We start from the raw sequence: 18,747 nt of genomic DNA, 5'->3' as shown, positions 1-18,747 counted from the left end.
TCATTGTGACTGGTATTTTTGTGTGAACAGTCGGGGTGTGGGAGAGTAGTGTAGCATGACTATACATGTGAGGCCTTTCACTACACTTCACCTGAGGCTCAGTGTTGACTTTTTCTAAAACTAAAGTAAATAGATTACGCTAAATCAGACCATGCCTGATGTAGCACCATTGTCACATTCAGGTCTAGCTCTATGGACAGACATACTTATTCCTTCCGTGTTGAACTGCTCGTACTCACACCTAACCATGCTCTGTGCCTTTAAGAGGGCTGGAGGCAATGTTATTTTGCAGGAACCGAACTGGGGAGGGGGATGGGGAGAGGGAACAATGAGCTGCTCTTACAGCGGTTGATCGCTCTTGCCTGTTTGGAGACTTTTAGTTGTACATTACGCGACAATAGTGTTGAATGATTAACCGATATGTCGTTTTTTCCGGTTATTAAACAACAAATTGAGCGACATTGGTTCAGTTACTTGAATTCCATTTAATTATGTTTATTGTGAGCCCATGGTGTCTTCTCAAGGGAAATAAAATCATTTACGAGAGAATTCAAGTCAAGAACAATGCGGGACGCTGGGTTGAAGGGAGTTGTAGTTTTCATGAAGCAAATAATCAACATAGTTTAGCGCATAAACATGGTATTTAACTACACACAGTAGCTAGGTTTCCATCCAATTTGCGACAGATTTAAATTCGAATATTATAATATTCAGTATGCACATTTTCCCACCAGAGATGTTTATATCAAACTTACTTTTTGCGGATAAGAGGCTGGGCGTCATGACGTAGCGCACATACAAATAATTTACCATCAATCCTATGTACCGAATTAAAAAGTTAAATGGGTTTCCATCGCATTTTCAACTCTGAGGGCTTTTTCACAACTGTTATTATATAGCCAATGTGACCACTCTTGTCTTGGCATATGCGCTCTAGCTCACAGCTCGCAGATACAGTGCGTGTAGGCGACCTACATTGAGATTATTATGGATGAGCGCTATTATTTGTATTTGTCAAACGGCAGCCAAGCATCGATCATCATGTCACCAGAATAAGACCATCAATATTTATTGTAAAGAAGCATCAAGCTCATCACCTTGCACATTTACTACCCTGTGAAGTTCATAATGTGTCGACCCCTTTCTGTGTTTACAAACATTGCCGTTTGTGGCAGAACAAGGGAGAGTTCTAGAACGCCGCAAAAAAAGCCTTTATTTACATCTTGTTTGAGTGCATTTCATAATACAATCAAGAACCAAAACTTAATTGGAAGGGTATGAGAAACCCCCCCAAAATATGTTGTTTATAAGTAATAACATAAATGTATGTTGAATGGGTGCAGATGGAGATGGTTTGTTACTGCCGCCAAGAGTCACGTGCATTTGTGTACTGGAAAAGTGTATATTATTCCAGCTGTAGCCTAATAAACTGCATCCTTTCCTGAGTCGTAATGGGAGGACCACACAACATATAATCACGTGACTCCAAGTTTATTTCCATGTGATGGTTGTTATATCAATATTTGCGCATAAAGGCGTTTCCACCGACATTTCTCAGTGTCAGATAACTTTAACGCCTGCTACAGGTTAGATACACACAGACCGCATAGACTTTGAGAGAGGAAAGTACACAATATGACGATGAGAGGGACAAACATTTTGTGAAAGTATGTGTAACAGTATAACTTTAGTCCGTCCCCACGCCCGAACCAGTGACCCTCTGCACACATCAACAACAGTCACCCACGAAGCATCGTTACACACCGCTCCACAAAATCCTCGGCCCTTGCAGAGCAAGGGGAACCACTACTTCAAGGTCTCAGAGCAAGTGACGTCACCGATTGAAACGCTATTTAGCGAGCACCACCGCTAACTAGCTAGCTGTTTCACATCCGTTACATATGCCTCATCTATTTGATGAACTAGTCCAATTATTTGTCAGACAGCTCTGCAGCATAGTTAGGCATGCAACCTAGCTAAGGGTTAGTTCAAATTTGATCTCCCCCCTCAGAATGAACTCAAAATAATATTTATGACCACAAATAACAATATCGATCCTGTGTGTATAAACGTGGATATCGACTATGCCACTTCAGCATGCTCACAGTTGATGACACACAGGGTTATGGGCCAATGCACCAAACAACCAATAAACTGAGTATACTGACCTTGTGTGCTTCAATATCATGGTTTGCGTTGTCAGCACCAAAATAAATGATTGATCATAGTATGCTGATGGAAAAACTTATGTTATGGCTTTACACCTCCTGCTCTATTGTCGATAAAGGGTGTTTTAACCTGTTTAACAGAACACAGATGGTGTTCTTTAATGGAAGTGCCTCTAACATAATCCAGGAAGAATCAGGTATTCCCCAGGGCAGATGTTTAGGCCCCTTTTACTTTTTTCAATCTTTACTAACAACATGCAAGTGTGTCTGTATGCGGATGACTCAACACGATATACATCAGCTACTACATTGAGTGATATGACTGCAACACTTAACAAAGAGCTGCATTTAGTTTCAGAATGGATGGCAAGGAATAATTTAGTCCTAAATATTTCAAAAAATAAAATCAATTGTATTTGGGACAAATCATTCACCAAACCTGAACTAAATCTTGTAATGAATAATGTGGAAAATGAGCAAGTTGAGGTGAATAAACTGCTTGGAGTAACCCTGCATTGTAAACCTGCATGGTCAAAACCTATTGATACAACAGTGGCTAAACGGGGGAGAAGTCTGTTCATAATAAAGCACAGCTCTGCCTTCTTAACACTATCAACAAGGCAGGTCCTACAGGCCTGATTATTGTTCAGTAGTGTGGTCAGGTGCTGCAAAGAGGGAATTAGGAAAATGTACAATTGGCTCAGAACAGGGCAGCACAGCTTCCCCTTAAATGTACACGGGGAGTTAATATCAATGATATGCATATCAGTCTCTCATGGCTCGAAGTGGAGGAGAGATTGACTTCATCACTACTTGTTTTTGTAAGAGGTGTTGACAAGCTGAATGTACCGAGCTGTCTGTTTAAACTACTAACACACAGTTCGGACACCCATGCATACCCCACAAGACACCAAAGGTCTCTTCACAATCCCCAAGTTAAGAACAGACTATGAGAGGCGCCCAGTACTACATAGAGCCACGATTACATGGAACTCTATTCCACATCAGGTAACTGATGTAAGCAGTATAATCAGATGTAAAAAAAAAAACGGGTAAAAATACACCTTGTGGAACAGCGGGGACTGTGAAGAGAGACAAAAAGGTACAGACACGCATACGCACACAAGCGCTAGCACACGCCCTCTACACACACGTACATTGTAATGTTGTTGTATGGTGGTATTATACATTTTGTATTGTAGATATGTAGTGGTGTAATAATGTTATAATGTACAGTTTATCTTATGTTTTATATGTAATGTAAGTGCCTAAATGTGTTTGGACCCCAGGAAGAATAGGCAGCAGCTAATGGGGATCCCTAATTAATTCAAATAAAAAGACTGTCAATCTCGACAAACAGAACATTTATCCCACCCTACCTTGAAGGCCTACCCAGTATCAAAGGTTTGGTTTGACAATCTCTGAATATCATTAAACGTTTTGGTGTTTTTTAACAGATGTTTATTTCCATTCATCAAATGACCGTGATGCACAATTTGGATTGATTAGATTTTTATTTGCCAGTAAAAAATAAAAATGCACAATACAGAGTACAACTATTTTTTCAAGTGACTGGGATTCCACCATAAAGTCGGGGCTTATTTCCATTGTGGTCCCTATTTGTTTTCACATAGACACATTACAGACATTCTACTGTTCACACATAAGCCAGCTTTTGACATTCTTTTAAAAAGTGGTTATGGTTGCTATGCCTTTGAGTTCCTGTGGTAGTTTGTTCCACTCAACAGTGCCAGTATATACAAATGTGTTCTTACCAGTTAGACTCTTACATTTAAAACAGTGAATATTAGTGTCTCTGGCTCTAGTATTATGCTGTTGGACATCTCTGACAAATTTAAACATTTTTGGTTAGTACCAGGGGGCTGAGTCTGATAATTCTGTGGACCAGACCAAGTTGAATTAATTCTACTATTTCTTTCTACAGATAGCCAGCCTAGCTGCTTGAAATGCTCAACCTCCAGATGGGGGGAGGGGGAGTTTAAGTACAATTCTTACATGCTTGTTTTGGCTGGTCTGTATCTTATTCTTTAGATGTTTGGGGTTGCTGGTGAACCATGATGTTGCAGGCATTATCAACGCGACACTGGACTAGCACACTTGGCAGAGTCTTTAGGGTGTCTATAGCTAGGGCTCCATCCAATTGGCAGCAGATTTTCATGTGAATATTCAAAAATCTGCATAAAAACAATATGCACATTTTCAGAGTTGTTTCCATCAAATTTACTTGTTGCAGATAAAAGTCTGTGCGTAAATGCATAGTGCACATGAACATTACTTTTGCGGTTACATTCCCATGTACCGTTAAAGTTAAATGGGTTTCCATCGCATTTGTCACAAAAAAATGTGTCGGTATAGCAAATGTGCCCAGCCTGGTATTGGCACTTTGTATTTGCCAACCATTGATCATCATGTCACCAGAATAAGACCCTAGATATTTATTGAGCATCATGCTCATCCCGTGCACTTTCACCACCCTGTGAAGTTCATCATTTATTTAATCTGTAGCCTAATAAATTACAACCGTTCCCAAATCATAGTGGGAGGACCACACACCATACCATCACGCGACTCCAAGTTTACTTGTATAATATGATAAAATAATCATGTCTAATCCTGATTGGTTAAAACATATTACCACCGGCTAAATCTATGATGCTACTCTGTTCCATCTGACTACGCAATCCACTGTCTCATCAGCCCAGCCAAGCAATTGATAAACTTGATCTTCACTATAAAAAGTATCTAGACATTCTCACATTTCTTTTAAACTAACATTTTGTTTTCAACTGCAGAGATATGTATAAACCTTGCTGTCTGTCTCTCCAACAATTTGTAACATTGTTTCAATATTCAAATTTGATCTCCAGCTGTCCAAAAGTAATGAACTTAGGAGTCAGGGCAGGCAGGCAGCGTTTCTCAGCTAGTCAAATTCATGAATCAGCTGGCATAATTTTTATGGATATATACAAAGAAATGTAAATTGTAAAAAAGTCAAACGAAATGAAGTGCAGCTAGTTTGCAGTCTTTCCAGCTTCAGTTTGGAGTGATTTTGTTATCTGTGTTGTTGGTTAGCTGTTGTTGGCTAGCTCCTCTGAACAACAGTGTCCTGACGAGTGAGCACATGTTCTATGCCAGGTGAAATTGTGCCTCATTAGCTCATTGTTATGGATGTATCCATATAAATATTGGCACAAAATGTATATATTGACAAAATGTAATTCTAGCATCCTCAAAATGGCTTCAGATGAACCAGGTTTCCATCCAATATTTTTATGCGAGTCAAGTGCATGCCGGATATAAAATGGCATGACAATCCTGATGGAAGCAGCAAATGTCAGTATTTTGTTGACAAAACAAAATACGCTAGACAAGGTGGGATATTTTTGTGTCAGTAAAATGTGTTATGTGCAAAATAGTGGTTATTTAAGTGATAATTCCCAAAAAGACATGTTTGGCAAAGGTGTTGCAAACCGCATGCCTACATTAGACTTTTGAAGTAGCCTAATCAGATTAAAACATTGACTGGTTGTGTGTTTATGCCACACACAAAAGGTAATACATTTAAAAGGTAAATTACAAATATTTAGCTTATTTTGAAGCATTAGGTTCTAGGTGTGCTAGGAATAGATGCTCGTATTGGAGGAGGCAGAGTGCACATTATGCTTCCGGCAGGCCTAGTTATTCAGATACCATGCTGACCACACCGCCTGCGTCTCGTGCGTTGCAAAATAAATGTACACATACATGTTAATCAATCATTGCACCCACATTGCTCGCGCATTTCAATAAGCGTCTACGTAGCCAGGCGCTTAAATAGAACTTGGTTCTATTTGTGATGCTTGACGTGTTGCAAGTCACACCTCTCCCATCTCCTCATTGGTTTGTATTATACATTATACCCACGTGGGTGATTGAAAGATGAACTGCGGTTCACACTCCAGTCCAGTTGGTGATGGTAATGCACCTTGCCAACCGCCATATAAAGTCAGAAGAAGAAGAAGCCTGGCTGTGTCAGTCGATTGTAAATTAAACTTAGGCATCACACTACCCATGAAGGAATACCTAAGACACATTTTTACTGTCAGTCATTAGTGTCCGTTTAGAATCTATGTTCCTTTTTTGTCGGAATAAAACAGGATATAATGAGGACAAGATAAAATATGTCTTGCATGTAATGGACATAAAGAACTGGTCTTGTATGTGTGTGTGTATATATAGTTGAAGTCGGAACTTTACATACACCTTAGCCAAATACATTTAAACTCAGTTTTTCACAATTCCTGACATTTATTCCTAGTAAAAATTCCCTGTCTTAGGTTAGTTAGGATCACAACTTTATTTTAAGAATGTGAAATGTCAGAATAATAATAGAGAGTGATCTATTTCAGCTTTTATTTATTTCATCACATTCCCAGTGGGTCAGAAGTTTACATACACTCCGTTAGTATTTGATAGCATTGCCTTTAAATGGTTCAACTCGGGTCAAACTTTTCGGGTAGCCTTCCACAAGCTTCCCACAATAAGTTGGGTGAATTTTGGCCCATTCCTGCTGACAGAGCTTGTGTAACTGTGTTAGATTTGAAGGCCTCCCTGCTCGCACATGCTTTTTCAGTTCTGCCGACAAATGTTCTATAGGATTGAGGACAGGGCTTTGTGATGGCCACTCCAATACCTTGACTTTGTTGTCCTTAAGCCATTTTGCCACAACTTTGGAAGTATGCTTGGGGTCATTGTCCATTTGGAAGACCCATTTGCGACCAAGCGTTAACTCAATCAATCCCAGAACGGCAGCAAACATAATTTTCTGGAATTTTCCAAGCTGTTTAAAGGCACAGTCAACTTAGTGTATGTAAACTTCTGACCCACTGGACTTGTGAAATAATCGGTCTGTAAACAATAGTTGGAAAAATTACTTGTGCCATGCACAAAGTAGATGCCCTAACCGACTTGTCAAAACTATAGTTTGTTAACAAGAAATTTGTGGAGTGGTTGAAAAACGAGTTTTAATGTCTCAACCTAAGTGTATGTAAACTTCCGACTTCAAGGTCCTAAACGATATCATAACCGCCATCGATTAGAGACATTACTGTGCAGCCGTATTCATCGACCTGGCCAAGGCTTTCGACTCTGTCAATCACCACATTCTTATCGCCAGACTCTAGAGCCTTGGTTACTCAAATGACTGCCTCTCCAGGTTCACCAACTACTTCTCTGATAGATTTCAGTGTGTCAAATCATAGGGCCTGTTGTCGGGACCTCTGGCAGTTTCTATGGGGGTGCCACAGGGTTCAATTCTCGGGCAGACTCTCTTCTCTGTATACATCAATGATGTCGCTCTTGCTGCTGGTGATTATCTGATCCACCTCTACGCAGACGACACCATTCTGTGTACTTCTGGCCCTTCTTTGGACACTGTGTTAACAAACCTCCAGACGAGCTTCAATGCCGTACAACACTCCTTCCGTGGTCTCCAACTGCTCTTAAATACAAGTAAAACTAAATTCATGCTCTTCAACCGATCGTTGCCCGCACCTGCACGCCCGTCCACCATCACTACTCTGGACGGTTCTGACTTAGAATATGTGGACAACCACAAATACCTAGGTGTCTGGTTAGACTTTAAACTCTCCTTTCAGTCTCACATTAAGCATCTCCAATCCAAAATTACATCTAGAATCGGCTTCCTATTTCGCAACAAAGCCTCCTTCACTCATGCTGCCACACATACCCTCGTAAAACTGACCATCCTACCGATCCTCGACTTTGGCGATGTCATTTACAAAATAGCTCCCAACACTCTACTCAACAAATTGGGTGCAGTCTATCACAGTGCCATCCGTTTTGTCACCATAGCCCCATATACTACCCACCACTGCGACCTGTACTCTCGCGTTGGCTGGCCCTCGCTTCATACTCATCGCCAAACCCACTGGCTCCAGGTCCTCTACAAGTCTCTGCTTGGTAAAGCCCCGCCTTATCTCAGTTCACTGGTCACCATAGCAGCACCCACCCGTAGCACACGCTCCAGCAGATCTATCTCACTGGTCACCCCCCAAAGCCAATTCCTCCTTTGGCCGCCTATCCTTCCAGTTCTCTGCTGCCAATGACTGGAACGAACTGCAAAAATCACTGAAGCTGGAGACTCATATCTCCCTCACTAGCTTTAAGCACCAGCTGTCAGAGCAGCTCACAGATCACTGCACCTGTAGCTAGCCCATCTGTAATATAGCCCATCCAACTACCTCATCCCCATACTGTATTTATTTATTCATCTTGCTCCTTTACACCCCAGTATCTCTACTTGCACATTCATCTTCTGCACATCAATCACTCCAGTGTTTAATTGGTATATTGTAATTACTTCGCTACCGTGGCCTATTTATTGCCTTACCTCCCTTATCTTACCTCATTTGCACACACTGTATAAAAAAAAATTCCTTCAATGTTATTGACTGTATGTTTGCTTATTCCATGTGTAACTCTGTTGTTGTATGTGTTGAACTGCTTTGGTTTATTCTTGGCCAGCTTGCAGTTGAACTTGTTCTCAACTAGCCTACCTGGTTAAATAAATGTGAAATACAAAATGAAACCTACACACCCACTCAGTCATTGTTTATGAAGTGGGTTATTTTAATGTTATTCTTTTGGCGCAGTTGTGGAGATGTCATGTACTTCCCTCCCTTTTGTGTGCATTGTTGTGGTGTGCTGTGGTCCACTGAAGCCAGGCAGATGGTGAACCCTGTGACTTCCTCCCACAGCACTGGGATCCACAGTGAAACTGATCAGATAAGGCCCCCATCTCGGCCTAGTGTTTTAGGGCCTCATCAAACAAACCTAACATTCCTAGCACATTAGTCAGCCAAGTTACAGTAAGTGTTGGTAATCAGTCTGGGTCTATTATAGGTCAAGATGCTTTTGTAAACAATCAACACATTAGTGTTTCATAGGCCTACATTTGACTCAGACGACTAGTTCTTTTTAAAAGACGATACACATGTCTTAAAGATTGGAGTTATGATTTCTTGGAAGAGAGGCATAGGAGGAGGATCACTCCTCATTTTAGCCACCATATTTAATACTTTCTCCTGTAATTCAGAGGTTTCACATAACATGGCCTGGATGGACCATACACTTGTTGATTAAACCAAATAAAAGATAAACAAACTCATGCCCCCTTGGCAGAACAGATATTTGAAGAAAATCACTCTTTTCATAACTCACATACACAGAACACTTTGTTAAGCATTTTGTCATGCTAACGCTGTTGCACAATTAACTAGAATATTTGGAACAAGAGGGTATCGGCTACTTTATTCAAGGACTCCTTCAGGGTGAACAGGAGTTTGTTTGAGAGGAAAATAGGTCATATAGCACACGTGGGTTTCTAATAGTCCCACATTGATTGCTTTGGTGATCTGTTGTGTTGGATATAATGTTGTAGATATTTCTGTTTAAAGCTCTCTAAAAAATCAGAGGAATTTCAACATTTTAAGACAATGCCAGGAATGTGCCAATCACACTTGAATGTTACGCAATGCTGATAATCATAGCATTTTAAGCCCCAGCCCTCCTTCTGATGTCTTCCTTGTACACCTTTCCATACACTCCTTGGTTGAACAGATTTCTTCGGAAAACCATCAGATTGTAGTCTGTTTCCCATTTCCAGTTGGATGTTGCGTCAACAACAACCGTGTATGCTTGAGAATCTGTTTAGGATCTGGAGTGATGCTTGAGGATGGCCAAAGATGAGACGAAGGTGAAAGGTTATTATAACAACTCTCTTTCCAGACCTGAAGAAAAGCTTTCTGGTGAAGGATCATCTTGTGGTATGTCTCTCCAGGGACATCTTATTCTAGGATTCATGAAGGAACACTTTGTTCTCAATGACCCTGGTCTAGGGGTTTTCTTCTCTCTCTTTAAGCCCTCTGCAAGAATTCCATCTGCTTTTATATGATGGCGGTTTGGTCCTTATTAGCTATATCTGTTCCAGGAGGATGGTTATGTAAGGGCTGTGACGTGGCAATGTTTCTCAGTATTTTGTTTGGGAGTGGAAGGTTTTCACTGTTGTGTATTAATCCTTAACTGAGGAGCATTGCCAGGTGGTAAGACATGTTTTGTGGACCTGTGTGTGTTGCTGTCTTGTGATTTAGTTTCTTTAATGGATGGACCTACTGGCTCACACAGTGGTAGATAATTTTGCCAGAAATACACACGCAAACCTCCAGATTAAAACATTCATATTTGACACCATGCAATTGGTTGTACCTTTTATTTTGTGGAGTAGGTTGTGTAAACAGCGTATCAGCCTTATAGATGTCCTTTGCAGGAGATCAGAGGCAGGACATAATGCTCGACTGGGACTGAGTGACAAGCAGCAGATTCTACACTACACTAATCGATCTCACCCCATAAACAGTGTTTTTAGTGCCAGTAAGAACAGCTTCCAGAGGAATGAATGACCCAATCTACAGTAGCACATTCAACTCTGTTTTTCCAGTGTGTCTCCTAGGGCCTGAAGCGATATTTGTACATTATGAGAAAATAAAGTAACAGTTTTAGTACTGCCAGAGGAGCCATGAAAATGTTCAATTTCAAAACAATCCTAACCTCTCCACAGCCCTTCCATTTAAAGATAAAGTACAATATGTCTCTGCTAGTTCTCATCTCCTTTCATTATTCTATTCAAATGGTTAGGAAAAGCAGGGGAACTGTGTTGCCAAGGAAACACTCGCCTCTGCAGCAAAAAATACATTTCTCAGTAATGGCGTAGGGAATATCTCATGTTTATTGTTCTGGTGGCTCTAGGCTCGGGTAAAGAGCATTGAAATTCATTTTTACCTGTGAACCTCTAACTATTTGTGGTGTCACGGGGTGGGAGAGAATCTTTTTATTTTCTTGGACAGAGGCTGATTTACAGATTTGGCATTTAGAGAGGTTTAGAAAGGTACTGTATGTGGCTCGCAGCCGGTGTCTTCAGTGCAGTACTGTTTCACTAGCTTTATGACTGTCAGGAGTAGACCATACTAGATGTTGTGTGTTCCATAATGAAGCAGAATGTAGGTTACTGTCTTAGGCAATAGTTCTCATTTGAATTTCCTTTCTAAAGTATTTTCCAAATAATCAGGTTTGAATAGTGGTTGGAGAGGACCAGGGAGCCAATGACCGGATTCAAAAAGTCTACTTCCAGGGACAAGAGCTAATGGATGTTTTAACATAAATTGTATTATTTTTCTCTCTGCAGCAACGAGAAGCCAACCGGCCAAAACCCAAGATGGGGACTTCAGCAGCAGTCAAGCTGCCGTCCAATCGCAGTGCGTCTGGCGCCAGACGCAGGAGAACACGCTGCCGAAAGTGTGAGGCCTGCCTCCGAACTGAGTGTGGAGAATGTCACTTCTGTAAAGACATGAAGAAGTTTGGAGGACCTGGGCGCATGAAGCAGTCCTGTATCATGAGGCAGTGCATTGCAGTGAGTAAAGCCATAGTAACCACACAGGCTTTTCATCATTCATACTATTTAGCAGATTGTTCAGTTAGCCTATATTGTCTTATCCAGTGCTACAGTGCTGTGTCACAAATGCAATGAAAACCACAAGACAGGTTCACAGTTCAGGGTCTGAAAGAATGGTCAGTGTAAGCAAGAACCAACCATAAGTACAATGATACAGAGCGAGACCTCAGGAAGTGAGTGCTAACATTTTTATTTTTGCAACAGTATGACTCATTCATGTGTCAAAGGTCTCTCGATTCTGTTGAGTCCATTCAGTGGATATTTGTCTACGGCTTAGAATAGTCGCCAATGTCTGTTAATGATTTTCCCCAAACAGGAAACAGAATGACCAGTAGCAGCTTATCAACACTATTTGCAAATATTATTGCACACCGGCATAATGGAGACACTGTGTGTGTTACTGTCAATGAGTTTGACAGTTGTCAGTGAATGTGTTTTTGTATTTGTCCTTTGCAGCCTGTCCTGCCCCACACAGCTGTGTGTGTGGTGTGCGGAGAAGCAGGGAAGGAGGACACATTGGAGGAGGAGGACAAGTTCAACGTCATGCTCATGGAGTGCTCCATCTGCAATGAGATTGTCCACCCCAACTGCTTAAAGGTGAGACAGGATGAGCATGTCGAGTTGTGATTTAACACAACCATGACTGAACACGAGGCCAAGCCTCCACCTGATGAGTTTGATGATTCCTTATTTGTGTGAGTGAGATTCACCTGAATGTTTATGACACGGTTGAGTGATTTATATGCTTTGACACACAAATGAAGGCAAAATCCTGGAATGTTTGCCTTTGTACTTAACGGCAGGTGATTCACTGTGTTTTGACTGTCAAATAGTTTTACAAGGCAACTTGATGAGTCATTGGTGTGGTGGGGACTTCCTGTTGTTGTTTGACACTGAATCACCTCATCACTTTCCCTCCTCCAGCCAGACTTGCAGTAGGCTGTGTCCAGTTGAAATCACATGATGCTTGAATAGGACCTTGCAGTGTTGTCGACATTGCTGGGTGGAGCCGGATGCAAATAAAATGCAAAGCTGCCCATGCACTCTTAGGAGCCATTCAGCCAAAGCATAACATGTCATAGCATGTCCTTGCTCGAACCTGTTCTAATGAAGTGAAGTTGTGAACTACATCAGATATTAGGAACACAGCCTTTGTGTTTGTTGTATTCCAGGCACATAACACACTTATGGTAAGGTATTTCTGAAGAATATTGATTTTTCATTGTTAGAGGAGGTTGTTTGCTAGAGTTTCTCACTTTTTAAATGTGTCAGAAAATAAAGTGTTAAACTGCCTCACACAAAGAGGTGACAATAGTCACTTTCAGTTCCCTGTTAATTTCTCTCTGTGCTGAACACATTGTACATTAGTCTGACTCCCCTTCTGCCCTTTTCGTCTTAACTCTCTCTTTTACTTCATGCTTTTCAGGTAAAAGATGCTTCTGGCGTGGTGAACGATGAACTTCCTAACTGTTGGGAATGTCCCAAATGCAACTACGCTGGGAAAACCGGAAAAGTGAGTACCTACAAATGTAGGATCTTAATTTGAGCCAGTTTGTTACAGCAGGAACTTAATCCTGCAGCTAAAGGATATGTAGATTATAGTTAATTGATACTTTGTAGCGGTTGATACATTTGAAATTATAAACCTCAATTTCAATATAAGTTTTAAATGTCCTGCTTTGCAGGACAGTTCTCCTGCAACAGGATGATCATACATCTGTATATGAATGCATCATTTTAAGGACTTACTGTAGGCAGCCCATCATAGAATACTATATATTCTCAAGTTCATAAGCATTAATATGAAATTGATATTTTAGTTTCCCCTTTCTCCAAAGATAAAGCACACACCAATTTTGTCATCTGATGTTGGATTAGGAAACAGTGCTGTGAACCATCTTTGGAAAAAACTCTCCAAATAATTATTCTTTTAACGTCAGAGGCATTTCATAATGTCTTTACTTTGTGGTTTCTTACTTCCTGTTCATCTACTTACTATATCACATGGTTCAATGCCCTGTGTCTGTTACACGGGAAGGAAACAAACATCTAATTCTCTAGTAGTGGCACAGTCACAGTCTAAGTAGTTTACAATGTCTGACTTGTTTCACCATTGAAACAAGTACAGTATCTCAGTTTGGTGACCCTGTCGTGATAGGCGAAATATATAAAGTTGTATTCCCTGTTTTTCCACCTTTTGGTCTGCAAGCAAAAAAGGGGACCAGGGTTCAAGTATGCGTCTAACCTCCCTGGCTCCCTGCTGAAGGAGCAGAAGGCAGTCAAGGAGGAGGGTGAGGCCACATCTACGTCTACAGCCAAGAGAAAGCCTGAGGGGGATGATATCTCAAGACACAGACCTGAGGAACGGGAGCCCCTCCACAGACACCCCCCTGTCCTGACCCCCAGCACCCTGCCTCGGCCCAGACCTGAGGACAAACTGAGGAAGAAGAGGAAGCTCTTCGACGATGACGAGGAAGAGGACTTCAGTGTGAGGAAGAAGGTAGACTCCGATTTCATAATGTGGTTTATGTTTCAGTGTCTGTTAGTATAATGTTACTCATTGACTATGCATGGCAATTTTCATGCTGTGCCAAGCAACTCCTTTTGTAAAATGTTTGGATGTTGATATGTGCTCTGGTATCCATAGTTGAACATGCTCTCTAACTAAACCTCCCTCTCCTCCACAGGGAAAGGCAGATGAACCTCTGTTCCCCAAACTCCTTCACCAGATCAAGACTGAGGAGGAAGACCAGGAGGAGGAAGTGGATGAGGAGGAGACGGACTCTCTGTTCTGGCGAGGCCTGGAGAGGAGAGATCGTTTAGAAGATACCGAGGACTGGGCAGAGGACGGGGATGGCAAAGACACAAAGACAAACTTTCCAAGGCTTCCTCTCAAAACTCCTGTTCTAGACAGTGACCAGTCTCACTGCAGCTCTCCACAAGCTGGCCCCAGCAGCGAGGGTGGCAGTGAACCCCAGGAGAAGGGCCCACGCCCCAAAGCGCGCCGCAAACGCCGTTTACCCAACAAGGAGCTGAGCAAAGCACTGAACCAGGAGATCCAAAAGACTGAGGACTGCAGAGCCAATGAGAACCGCCAGCCCCTCAAGGTGGAGCCAGAGAGTGAGAATGAGGAGCCCAAGAGGGGCTTCCGCATCGGCAGTGACCTGGGAGGGGAGCGCCCCCACCTCCGGATCAAGGAAATGAACGGCACCCCCTGGGAGCTGCGCCACTTCTATCCCAGCCAGGTCACCCCTCTGGGCTTCAACAGGAGCTCCCCTGGCACCCGGCCCCTGCCCCCACGATCCCCACCCAAGTGTGTCCAAATGGAGCGGCACGTAATCCGGCCACCCCCCATCAGCCCCCCGCCGGACAGACTTCCCCTGGTGGACGGGAAGACCCATGCAGTTCAGCGAGAGGTCTGGATGAAGCTCTTTGGGCACTTCACACACAAGGAGCTGTGTGTCTGCATGCGTGTCTGCAAGACATGGAATAGATGGTGAGAGCTCTTCCTATTTCCACTCATATTTTGACTTTACATTTAAGGGCCTATAAAACATCAAATAAAGATGTGTTATAAAAGTTGGGTCCCTGTCGGGGGTCCCCGTCATCCATTTCGTATGATGTGTTACGTCCTGCATAAAAAATAGTTAGGAATTCCAATTCGTAAAATATGTTGCTAATTTGTAAGTGCTTAAGATCCCGTTCAATCTCTTTAACACTCACATTCAAATATACTAATTATCTAGAACTTTGTGAATTTTAGTCCAAGCCAGATAGACAATATAAATACACACTCACTATCTCTGACAGGTGCTGTGATAAAAGACTGTGGACCAACATCGATCTGAACCGCTGTAAATCTATCACTCCCCTCATGCTGAGTGGCATCATCCGCAGACAGCCCCTCTCACTGGACCTCAGCTGGACCAACATCTCCAAGAAGCAGCTGAGCTGGCTAATAAACCGCTTACCAGGTACATACCAGGACCACGTGAACCTGTGATCTATGGGAAAGGAAAATGTTTCGGCCAGACACCAGAGACTGTCCATATGTGATTGTGGCTCAGCGTTGAAACCCGTCTGACAGTACTTCGCTCTGTGTCCTGCAGGTCTGCGGGTGTTGCTGCTCTCAGGGTGCTCGTGGGTGGCTGTGTCTGCCCTCTGCACCTCTAGCTGCCCTCTGCTGCGCACCCTGGATGTGCAGTGGGTGGAAGGGCTCAAAGATGCCCAGATGAGGGACCTGCTCTCGCCCCCGACCGATAACAGACCAGGTAACCACCTGCAACAAGAGGGGAGAGTTAGGTGAAATTGACATGAGTGTATTATAGCAACCTCTGGTGGTTCTCCTGGGTGTGACAGGACTGGGAGGCTTTTCTTTCTAAAAACCCATTAAGAAGAAAAATGAGTGTATCTTAAGATAGTTTACGTTTAATTAAAGGATGTTAACGAAAATGTATGAGATTACTCGCCATGTTTGACTGCGAGATGAGAAATCACTCCTGTTTTGTTCCTGCTCTCCACCCTCAGGTCAGTTGGACAACCGCTGTAAACTGAGGAACATCCTGGACTTGCGTATGGCCGGGCTGGACATCACAGATGCCTCTCTGCGTCTGATTATCAGACATATGCCGTTACTTTCCCGACTGGACCTGAGCTACTGCAACCACATCAACGACCATTCGGTCAACCTGCTGACGGCCGCAGGGACCACAACCAGAGATTCACTCACAGAGATCAACCTGTCAGGTAGGAACCCTCAGTCAATCACACCACTCTCACAACCTCAGTATTAGCACTAGGGGCTAGAGTAATACAACAGCACAGAGGCTGTTTTTATTTACTCTGCTGTCACCTCCTTCGGAGGACAAAATGTAACGTTTTACAGCTTTTTCTTTTGTTGTTACATGTACATTCTAAACACAATTTTAGATACATACCACTTATTTAAACTTAATTATTTTTATTTTTTTACAGTAGTTACGTTATACAATTTTACATTATACATCGTGTTATCAGTCAGAACTATTATAGAACAAGCTATTTCACTTATTTTTCTCTTAATATTAAAGAATATCGAAGATGTATTTATTTTCTGTCTTATCTTGATTTCAGTTATTTCTATAATAGTTTGCAAGTCTTTATGTTGCATTTAGGCTTCATAATATTCAATCTGGCTCTTCAGTTTCCTCATGCCTGGCTCTGTTTTTGTCTCCACCTCAAGTTTGTAATAGGGTGACAGACCATTCCCTTACCTTCTTCAAGCGCTGTGGAAGCATCTGTCATATTGACCTGCGCTATTGCAAACAGGTGACCAAGATGGCCTGTGAACAGTTCATAGCAGAGATGTCTGTGAGTGTACAGTTTGGACTCAAAGAGGACAAATTACTGCAGAAACTCAGTTAGACATTGACATCAAGGCCAAACAGCAAAAAATAACTACCCTTTGCACTAAATGGAGCAAGACAAGGTTTCCCCCATCAAGCCTGCACTGGTTGGTTTTGTATGTTTGTTTCTTCTTCATTGGAGAATCTACTGTGTTAGATTTGTGAACGAACAATGTCACATGAGTTGATGAGAGGAGCAGAAGGGGGATGGTCAAAATGTTTGCATCAATGTCTTTCTGGATGTTACAAACCCATCCTTGTACTGAAAGGCAAAGATGTCCTGGACAGGAGATGGGGAGGGAAAACAAAGCATGCATTAGTTTCGTTTTGTGTTAAGATTGTACCTTTTTCAAAGGCTTATGTTTATTGGATTTAATTTGTTGGGGGATTTGTTTTCTATTACTTATTATACATGTTAAATGTTTAAGACATTTTTTTGTACAACAATAATTCACGCATTGGGCTAACATTTGACGTTATAGTGAAGCTTTATGTATGCAGTACCATACACACCCCAGATTTCAACTCTTACATCTGAATATTGACCTACAGTACTTTAAATCAGCTTGCCTTGACACCGATGGTAATATGTATTTTTGGATGCTATTTTTTTTACCTGATACCATGTGCCAAATTCTGAAGGTGACATTACAAGTTAATGGTAGTTACTGACTTGGACTGGAATTAATTTAATACTTTACTTTAAAAAAATTAACATAACACTATTATTATGAAATAATTCATGTTTTAAATGTTTAAGTAAATAAGAATTAAATAAATGTTGCAAATATGGTTAGGATAATGAATATATCTTGAAATTAATCAGTCAATAAATATTGACATAAGGAATTAGTCAAATGTATTTTTTCAATCTCTCAGTACCTTCTGCATTTTCCTATGTTTCGTACATATGTCAATCTGTTGTTTCACATGTTTTAGCACTCGAGCCCATAATGTGAGATTCTGTCAAGTAATTGAATCATCTGCTTTAAAGGGCCAATCCACATTTAAAACAATAACAAAGCGTTCCCCGCCTCTGTTTTGGTAAAAGGCTGAGGGCTGGGCCTGGAGAAATGTCATCCCTCTCAAATCGAAGACTTACAAGAATGCAAAGGCTGACCATCCATGATATCATAATTATAGTTTTAACCATGTTTTGAGGCAATACAGTTGGTTTACATTTGTTTAAAACATTGGAGGAATGCATGCTTATATTTTGAGTTCTGATGGGATACGATAGTTGAACTAAGCTCATGAGGCATTTGTAAGGTATATTCAAGAATCAATGAGTATATATCATGAATTTCTAATCCAAAAATTAGTGTAGTAACTGCAGACTGCCCCTTTACTGTTTCCACAGGTGCATACAGTCACAGTGGCCTCCACAGACTTGGCATATAATGAGTTTCTTTGAAAGAGCATTTGATCATCCTATTTTTAATTCAAGATCGACTATCTATTCATTTTGTATTTATTTATATTAGTTATCATCCATAATTGTGATGTAATTATAATTTGCCATTTTCTGTTGACCGTGACCTACAATATCACAAGTGAATGATATTGGCCACCTTGAATACAGATGCACATGATGTAGTTGTTTATATTTGTAAATCTAAAATCTAGTGCTATGATTGTCATTAAAAGTATATTTCTATGTATAAAA

The 18,747-nt window shown here is 41.4% G+C and overlaps 1 protein-coding gene across 4 annotated transcripts in view; it reads left to right on the top strand.

The window, feature by feature from the left end:
* Positions 1-18,747, top strand: part of LOC118393092 (lysine-specific demethylase 2B-like) — a 22,457-nt gene extending 3,710 nt beyond the window's left edge. For 2 of the 4 annotated variants that reach the window (XM_052461424.1, XM_052461425.1), the window contains 9 exons: positions 11,431-11,655; positions 12,154-12,294; positions 13,124-13,212; positions 13,900-14,197; positions 14,385-15,193; positions 15,508-15,671; positions 15,807-15,968; positions 16,225-16,443; positions 16,919-18,747. In XM_052461424.1, coding sequence (XP_052317384.1) covers positions 11,431-11,655; positions 12,154-12,294; positions 13,124-13,212; positions 13,900-14,197; positions 14,385-15,193; positions 15,508-15,671; positions 15,807-15,968; positions 16,225-16,443; positions 16,919-17,100 — 2,289 coding nt within the window. In that variant the 3' untranslated portion in view covers positions 17,101-18,747. Of the gene's footprint in view, positions 1-11,430; positions 11,656-12,153; positions 12,295-12,329; positions 12,888-13,123; positions 13,213-13,899; positions 14,198-14,384; positions 15,194-15,507; positions 15,672-15,806; positions 15,969-16,224; positions 16,444-16,918 lie in introns of those variants that run through there. The other 2 variants (XM_035785392.2, XM_052461427.1) reach the window with 2 other exon arrangements.

The sequence above is a fragment of the Oncorhynchus keta genome, chromosome 14 (genome assembly GCF_023373465.1).
Source record: "Oncorhynchus keta strain PuntledgeMale-10-30-2019 chromosome 14, Oket_V2, whole genome shotgun sequence".
Lineage (NCBI taxonomy): Eukaryota > Metazoa > Chordata > Actinopteri > Salmoniformes > Salmonidae > Oncorhynchus > Oncorhynchus keta.
The sequence above is the reverse complement of the archived record's forward strand: the minus strand, read 5'-3'. Positions and strand labels throughout refer to the sequence as shown.